The sequence below is a fragment of the Echinops telfairi genome, unplaced genomic scaffold, assembly GCF_000313985.2.
Source record: "Echinops telfairi isolate 266 unplaced genomic scaffold, ASM31398v2 ScPeMD7_3;HRSCAF=10, whole genome shotgun sequence".
NCBI classification, from domain to species: domain Eukaryota; kingdom Metazoa; phylum Chordata; class Mammalia; order Afrosoricida; family Tenrecidae; genus Echinops; species Echinops telfairi.
In genome coordinates this window covers 56,964,471-56,973,533 of record NW_022103899.1, presented here as the reverse complement: position 1 = coordinate 56,973,533, position 9,063 = coordinate 56,964,471, and the positions used below count along the sequence as shown (strand labels likewise).

The window sequence follows — 9,063 nt, the reverse complement described above, 5'->3', positions numbered from 1 at the left end:
CTGTTGGCACCAATAATATGTGAGCCCCTATTCCCTGGGAGTGTGGAATTTGGGGATCAGCTAGGTAGAGGGTGGCCCCAAGTTAGGATCAGCCAGGGGGCACCTCAGAAGACCAGCAGGTAGAGGACACCCGGTGTTTGTGGACTAGTCCTTGGTGAAACCCTTTGCCTCTGGGTTCAGGCCAGCTCCCTGGCATATCCCACGTGCTGTCATAACATGATGCTGGAGGAATGTCGCGAGCCCCCTGAGGGAGGACTCTACAGAGCTGGTGCCAGCTTTCCCGGGAACTTCCTCCCCAGCTCCCTCTCTGTTTGCTGATTCTGCTCTGCACCCTTTGACTGGATTAAGTGATGGCCTTTACGCTGAGCCCCGCGAGCCCTCCTGGAGAAGCGCTGGATCATGGGAAACCACGACACAGCTGCCTGCTCCCCAGACAACCTGGGGAGACATGAGCGTTTTCCAGGTGAAAAAGTAGAGGACCAAGAACCCACCTTGTGCCAGTATCTCCTTGTAGAGAGTCCCCTTCACCTCCCCGCACGTCACCGGGAGCTGAGGACTCTGGAAATTGATCGTGTAGTCTTTGGGAATTCTGGGGCCTGAAAGGGAACACATTTCCATTGCAGCTTCCTCTGGAGCAATGGCCTGCCTGTCCTCGGACTCTTTGAGAGCCGTCTTTAACAAGTTAAAATGTGTGGATGATTTACTATGGTTCCATCTTACGATCTCTCCTTTATGGTCGATTAGATGCATACAAGTAATGTCTTAAGCCATTCCCAGCCTCTGAAACAGTGGTTCTCCACCTTCTTAATGCCGCGACCCCTTAATACAGTTCCTCATGTGGTGGTGACCTCCAATCATAACATTATTTTCATTGTTACTCCATCACTGTCATTTTGCTACTGTTATGAATTGGGCGACCCCTTTGAAAGGGTCGTTCGACCCCCAAAGGAGTCGCGACCCACAGGTTGAGAACTGCTGCTTTGAAAGGATGGGGGAGTTTCTGTGGCTAATCCCTCTGAAGAGGGCATCCTATTCCTTCTTCCTAGTCTGTGCTTAGTCTGGAAGCTCTGCTGAACCCCATTCACTTCGACCCTGCTGATCTTTGGAAAGCAGGGCCCTAGCTTCCGACAGCACAGCTTCCAGCATCACACCAACCCACCAGCTACCGCAGTGCGACAAACTGACAGGTACAACAAACGAGTCGCTCAGGTGTACCTCTTTTTCTCCATCTTCTCAAGGGTCCAGCGTTGACTCGGTTGACTCCAGAGAAAACAGAAAAGATGACACAGAGTTCTCTTGTTTAGAACATTACAAAATATCATTCAAATGTAAGCATTCAGGTGTAGTATTTATTTCTTTCAGGTGTATTATTTAAAGAAACATATCATAGTGACCCTATAATCCAGAGGTTGATAAATAAGTAAATATTTGTAGCATTAGAGACTCTACAAAAGCATTGACTCACGGGGGGGTTACAGGCGGATTTCTGTGTTCACTAAGGGTGTGCAAAAGAAACCAGACCCGGTCCCTGTACACGTTGACGTCACTCATCACTCACACACACGTGGCTTTTGAAATTGGGGACACAAAGTGCTTGTTCTTCCTTTCTAAAGGTCCTTGCCCATCATTTGGTGCCCATGGTTGTCATCAGGGCTGCCGCCATGGGTAGTGCCGAGGCCAGGAGGAAAACTCCTTCACACACCCATTCATCAAGGGTGTTTCCTTCAGCAGATTGGGCTGGAAGGAGACCATTCCTTCCGTCAAGCCCAAAGAGGCCTTCAGTCAACTGAGTTGACTTTGACTGGTGGTGACTGAATCTGTCAGAGCAGAAATGGTCTCCCTGGGGTTTTCAGTGGCTCATTTTTTTCAGAAGCAGAACCTCAGGCCTTTCTTGTAAGGCTCTTTTGAATGAATCAGGACTTCCAACCTGCTGGTGTGCAGTTTGGCACATTAACTATTTGCACCACCTAGGACTGAGCCTTTGCCATAATGATTACTCTGAAGGGTTTTTGGTTTTTAACCTCTTCAAGATAAAATTGGCCCCATGAAACATTTATGAGAAAGAGGAATAACATTTCGAGAGTAAGTGTGTTCTACAAGGTGCTCCCTGGAGACAGTTTATCATTGGGAGGCGGGCTCACTCAACTTATATAAGACAGGAAAAGGACAGGCTTAAGAGAAAGGAGTGAGAAGGCGGTAATGCAGATACTAAGGAAGTAAATAAGGGTTTCTTCACACTCCATGCTTGACTTGCAGAAGGAAGTTGTTCTAAATGGATTCATTTCCAAGAATGTGATTGCGATAGGTTTGGCAATGGGTGTGGCTGCCAGGAGTAAAGGGAACGCCCATACAAGTATGACTGTCCGATGGATTGTCCTCTCCTGGCCCTCAAGAAGACAATGTTAGTCTATGTATCCAGAAACCTGGTCAGCTCTGACTCTCATTTCCCTTTGGACAGGGTCAAGGGCCCTGGCATGTTGCTCTGTCTCTTCTCCCATAAGGAGGCTAAACCAGACGGCCAACCTCGGCCAAACTTGGGCCCATAGCCATGATTGACAAACACCCATTTTATTGCTCCCCGCCCTCTCTGTTTTACTCCTCTGGGTCTAATAGGTGGGTTAGACTCACCTTTCATCAAGCCTATTGAGGGCAAAAAACTTCACGGAAAGAAAACAGAAACCGAGTGTGCTCAACCCCAGCTATCAGCAAAGGCAATTTGGGCAGAAGGCTGATCACCTGTAGCACAGCGCAGCTGAGCTTTCCTTCCCAGGGGTTCTTTGGGTTCCATTGCTCCCCTGGACAAAGCAGTTTCTCAATATTATTTGGGTCCACTAGTCTTAACACTTTGCTGAAGATCATTCGACAATGATCAACATTGACAGGAAGCTGCCAGAGGTTCAGGCTGGATTCAGAAGAGGACACAGCACAAGGGATATCACTGCTGATGCCAGTGGATCTTGGTTCAAAGCAGAGATGTTTTCTTTTGTTTTATTGACTCTACAAGGGCATTTGACCATGTGGATGATAACCAACTATGGGTAGCCTTGAAAAGAATGGAAATTCCAGAACACTTCATTGTGTTTATGGGGAACCTGTAATGGATCAAGAGGTGAAAAGGGAAAAAGAGGACTATACATGGTTTAAATCAGGAAAGGTGTGCATCATAGTTGTATCCTCTCACCATACTTATTCAATCTGTACACTGAGCAAATCATCAGAGAAGCTATATTATAAGAAGAAGAATGTAGCATCAGGCTTGGAGGAAGGCTTATTAACAACCTTTGATATTGAGATGATAAGACTTTGCTTTCTTACAGTGAGTAGGACTTGAAGCACTAGCTGATGAAGATCAAGGATTGAAGCTTTTGAATTATGGTGCTCATGAAGAATATTGAAAGCACCATGGGCTACCCAAAGAACCCTGTCTTGACAATAGTACAGCCAGAATGCTCCTGAGAGGCAAGGATGAGACTTTGTCTGACACACTTGAATATGTCATCAGGAGAGACCAGTCCCTGGTGAAGGACACTTTGCTTGGTTAAGTAGAGGGACAGAGAAAAAGAGGAAGACCTTTGACAAGATCGACGGACACAGGACAATTGTAAGGGTAGGGCAGGACTGGGTGGTATTTCGTTCTGTTGTACATCGGGTCCCTATGAGTCATAACTAACTTGATGGCACTTAACCACAACGACCTCCAGGCTTTGTGAGTGATCCTCTTAAGCATCGGCCTATTAACCACAAGGTCAGTGATTTAAACCCACCATGCACTCTGAGGGAGAAAGATGAGGCTGTCTTGTCTTACAAAGATCTACAGACTTAGAAACTTTAGATGGGCTCACAAGGAGTGGCAACTGACTCAATGGCCATGGGTTCCCTGCCCCCTCAAGCCAAGTGGGAAGGCTCTAGGAGATCTATTTAGGAGATGGGTTTCTATACTTGGGAAGTAGAGACTATTAGGTTCACCCCAGAGACATTCAAAGGTGAAGCTCATGTCTACAGAGACCTGTGATGGCTGAAACGATTGAGTTGAGAGCCAATGGAGCAATCATTGGAGTGCCATGCTGTCCAAGTGCACATTATTCTCATGGGGGTGGGCAAGAGCAGGGGCAGCAAAATCACTTGAGTGTTAGGGACTTCCTGTGGTTACAGCTATTTCCTGCCTGGAGATTTAGGGGTATAGTGGAGGTCGCCCTGGCCTGGCCCCTGGACCCCTGGACCTGACACAGATTCATCCTCAAATTGCTTGTCTGTGATACTGTCGTTTTTTCTCTCCCTGGTGTGTTTTGGAAATTATCGACATCAAACATATTCCCCCAAAAGTTTGTACAGCTATATAAAGCAACTAAGGAAATGGGCTTGTTCTGAAAGCATGGAATGACGTGTGAGCAGCGAGGTGTTTCGTTATCCACCTTTCCTGCTTTACCTTTTGAGTGGCCTCTTTTCAGCCTGTTGTTTCTCTGGCCATAAAGCTTCCTAGGCCAGAGTCTCTTTCTCCCTGAGAAAAGAGAAAACCATATAAACACAGGCTGCCAAAAAGCCGTATTTCATAGAAGAGTGCTTTCCTCAAATCCCATTTGAAGAGCCCGCTGCATAAAGAAAAATCTAGAATTCACAGCATTACAATGACCAAGCCTTTCACAGTCAACCTACATTCATTTTAGATTTTACTTTCTTATACGGTCACAATAGCCCCTAAGATAATTTAATATAGTTCCATTTGTATCGCAAGAAACTCAAAATAACCATGAGAGCCAGCACTTGCTAAGTGCGTATTAGATGCTAGGCATTATTTCCACCACATGTCTATCAGTTTGTCGCACTGTGGTAGCTTGTGTGATGCTGTGATCTTGGAAGCTAGTTCACTGGTCTTTCAAATACCAGCAGGGTCACCCAAAGTGAACAGGTTTCAGCAGAGCTCACAGACTAAGAGCAGATATGAAGAAAGAATAGGCAGTCCATTTCTGAGAAATTAGCCCCTGAGGAAAAAATTATAGATAGCCTGTCAAAACATTGTCCGCTACTAAAAACCTGATGAGTTGAAGCAGAACATTGTCAGAGATCGTGTCAGAAAATATGCTCCTCGGGTCAGAAGACACTCAAAATATGACTGAGGAAGAGCTGTCTTCTCAAAATAGAGCAATCATAATGACGTGGATGGAGTAAAGCCTTCTTGAATAAAGCCTTGGATCTTCACTTGCTGCTGGGGCATGACTCAAAATGAGAAGAAACAGCTGAAAACATCGATGAATCATCAGAAGTTGGAATGTACGAAGTATGAATCTAGGAAAATTGGAAGTTGTCAAAAATGAAATGGAATGCATAACGATCAATATTCTAGGTGCTGTTGTTATAAAGTCTGTTTTGACTCACAGAGATCCGATGTACCACAGAATGAAACACCGCCTAGTCCTGCACCAGCCTCACAAGTGTTCTTATGCTTGAGCCCATTGTTACAGGCACTGTCAATCCCTATTTGTTCCCTTCCAAAGAAAGGTGATCCAACAGAATGTGCAAAAATAGCACAATCTCATTGATATTTCACGCAAGTAAAATTTTACGTGAAGATCATTCAACAATGGTTGTAGGACTATACGAACAGGGAGCTGCCAGAGGTTCAGGTTGAATTCAGAAGGGGATTTAGAACAAGAAGTATCATTGCTGACATCAGATGGATCTTGGTTGAAAGCAGAGAATACCAGAGGATGTTTACTTGTGGTTTATTGACTATGCCAACGCATTTGACTCTGTAGGTCATAACAAACTATGGATAACCTTGAGAAGAAGGGGAATTCCAGAACATTTAATTGTGCTCATGTGGAACCCATATGAGGACCAAATGGCAGTTGTGGGAACAGACTAAAGGGATACTGAATGTATACTGAGAGGTGTGCATCAGGGTTGTAGCCTTTTACTATACTCATTTAATCTGTATGCTGAGCAAATAATCAGAGAAGCTGGATTGCATGAAGAAGAATGGGGCATCAGGATCAGAGGAAGACTTATTAACAAGCAGTGATATGCAGATGACTCAACCTTGCTTGCCCAAAGTGAGGAGGACTTGAAGCTCTTGCTGATGAAGCTCTAGGATTGTAGCCCTCAGTACATACATATTACAACGGAATGCAAAGAGAAGCAGAATCTTCGCAAGTGTATCACTAGGTAACATCATGATAAATGGAGAAAAGGTTGAAGTTGTCATGGATTTTGTCTTGCTGGGTGAGTTAGTTAATTGTGCCAACCTGGCCGATAAACACATGTGGGGCTAATTGAAAGGTGGAGGGATAAATGGGTGGTGAGCCTCGCCTTTCTAGTTCTTGGGTCTCTTGCTTTGTGATGGTCGCACCAGGGTGCAGCTGCCTTAGCAGTTCCCTGCTTCAGCTGGCAAGATTGACTTCCTACAAGACACCCCAAGGAGAAGCCACATGGACCTATCCCGATGCAGCCCTGGGTGCTGGAGCAGCCGTGTGGAGACCCCTGCTAGTGCTGAGATGCTTATTCCTTCACTGACTCAGCTTTCCTCCTGAAGTTGGCATCATTGCCTCTGTTTTGTGAGGTGGAGGACTTTGTGGACTGGTGTTGGGTTAATGTTGGACTTGTGGGCTTGGGCAGCATTGGGTTGGGATGTTTTCGTGATGCACACTTTCTTTACATAAAACTCTCTTATACATGAGTTGCTGTGGATTTGTTTCTCTAAAGTACCTAGACTAATACACTGGGTTTGAAACCAAAGCTCATGGATGCAACAGTCAAAAAAAAAAAATTCGAAGGACCCATTGCATTAAGGAAATGTGCTGCACAAGAGCTCTTTAAAGTATTGAAAAGCAACGTTGTTACTCTGAGAACTAAGGTCTGCCTGATCCAAGCCATGGTATTTTCAATCGCCTCACATACATGTGAAAGTTGGATATTGAATAAGGAAGTTTGAAGAAGAATCAATCTATAGCACTAACTATAGTGCTATGAAGAACTTTGCTGTATTGTGGGCTGTCAAAAGAACAAACAAATCTATCTTGGACAAAGTACAGTCAGGATATTCCTTAGAGGAAAGGATGAGGAGACTTTGTCTCGTGTATTTTGGACATGTTATCAGGAGAGACCAGTCTCTGGAGAAGGATTTCATGCTTGGCAAAGCATAGGGGCAGTGAAAAAGAGGAAGGTCTTTGGCAAGAGAGATGGACAGAGTGGCTGCAACAATAGGCTCAAACATCAGAGCAATTGTGAGGGTGGCGCAGGACTGGGCAGTGTTTTTTTCTGTTGTCTATAGATTGCAATGAGTCACAACCTACTCAATGGCTCATAACAACAACAAGACTTTATTTCAAGACCTTTGAATTTACGAATTGATTGATGTTATAAGGACGTTGACTATCCCCATTACCAACGGAAAAACTGAAGCATATGGGCACAGTTCAGACAAAACTTACAAAATTTAGTGAAGAACTGCAGATTTCATTTGGTTTAGAGGCAAAAACTTGGGTTGTCCAAGGAGATGTGTTGTGGGGCCACTGGGTGGGTATCAGCCGTCAGTAAAGACTTTGGGGCTGAACGAAAGTAGTGGAAGTGATCAGATATCTTGCCTACCTGGATTTGGGTAAAATTTTAGGTTCTGGTCAATAGCAATGAGAGAAGAAGCCTTCTGGATCTTTATGCTAAAATAAATCGACAGGAGAATCCTTTGTCCATTTGGCCCTTTCCCATTGGCTGGGAGCTAAGTAGAATCAGGTCTACTTCCTTGGATCCGGGAATGGAAGCCAATTTTTAAGGAAGGCTGATTTTCCTTACCACTTCTGCATGGGAGATGAAAGGTAAATCATTTGGTATAAGCCGCTGTGCTTATGGGTCTCCTGGTTGTAATGGCATAGCCTCTCAACAGTCCATTGACTCTGAAGCTTTCATGGCCCATAGGAGATTGTGGTGCTCCAGCAAAGATGGTGAGGACCATAGGAGTTTTAGAAGCGTTATGCTAAGATTTCTCACTTACCTTTGTGGAGTTTGATTTCTCCCTCCAAATGGTTCCTCTTTTGGGCTTCAAACAGAAAAGAATGAAAATAATACTTTAGAATTCGAAACAAACATTTACGGATTTTCTATGTTCGTTTTGTCCGTCATCCTCAAGCAAGGTCCCTGAGTCATGGCAACGGAATACACAACTGCTAACCAGAAGGTTGACAATTCGAACCCAGCTAGTGGCCACCCTGGCCATCTACTTCTCTCAAGGGACAGCCACGGTAACCGTGGAGCATGTCTCTCTGGAACACAGGGGTTCGCTGTGAGTTGGAATTGATTTGACAGCCACAAAACAACAACAACAACAACAACAACAACAACAACGATCTCCAAGCATTTGATTCGTGGGGCTAACTATCAAGTTACCAACATCCCATCTTAATTGTCACCACGTAGAAAACAGTGCAGTCATGTGTTGAATGTTCCCACACACCTGCATAGACAACAACGGATATTTAAACAGAGGTTGATAGGAGGTAGAAGGGAAGCAACTGAGGAAAGGGAATGTCAAGGGGCTGAGCAACACCAGACCCCAGAAGTTACTAGAACTCCACTTCCTGGAGTGGAGAGGTTTGCACTGAAGAAGCTAAAGCGACACCCTATGTTTATACCAGCCAGCATTTCAGAAAGAAGGAGAATAACATAAGACCTCTTAAAGACATGGGAAGTCATTTAGAAGAAGAAGATTTGATATTTCAGAAATGAAAATAAAGGACACTGGGCATCTCTGAACCTTTTGTGAAGGCTTTTGGTTTGAACGTGGTCATGAACGTGAGCAAAGACATCGCCCACATTGTCCACGCGCCGTGTCACGTTGCACTACCCTGCTTGCTGTTCGTCTCTAAGATATTACACGACCACGGACACAAGCTCACTGCCTTCCCCCAAACTCCCTGCCTCTCTCTCTCACACCTGGTGCCTATTAATAACTGTAGGTTTCTGTACATTCGTTGCTTTCCTATAAACAAAGTGAGTTCATGCAACACTACAAGGGGCTTCCAAAAGTTCATGGGGAAAACAATCCATTACCTTTCCATCCCCAGGTAATGAACT

At 44.9% G+C, this 9,063-nt stretch overlaps 1 protein-coding gene across 1 annotated transcript in view; it reads right to left on the bottom strand.

The window, feature by feature from the left end:
- LOC101649587 (nuclear autoantigen Sp-100) overlaps positions 1 to 9,063 on the bottom strand; it is an 88,582-nt gene that overhangs the window by 2,109 nt on the left and 77,410 nt on the right. The window contains exons 15-18 of the mRNA XM_045294285.1: positions 7,985 to 8,029; positions 4,427 to 4,498; positions 1,216 to 1,260; positions 492 to 596 (exon numbers count right to left, since the gene is read on the bottom strand). Coding sequence (XP_045150220.1) covers positions 492 to 596; positions 1,216 to 1,260; positions 4,427 to 4,498; positions 7,985 to 8,029 — 267 coding nt within the window. The remainder of the gene's footprint in view (positions 1 to 491; positions 597 to 1,215; positions 1,261 to 4,426; positions 4,499 to 7,984; positions 8,030 to 9,063) is intronic.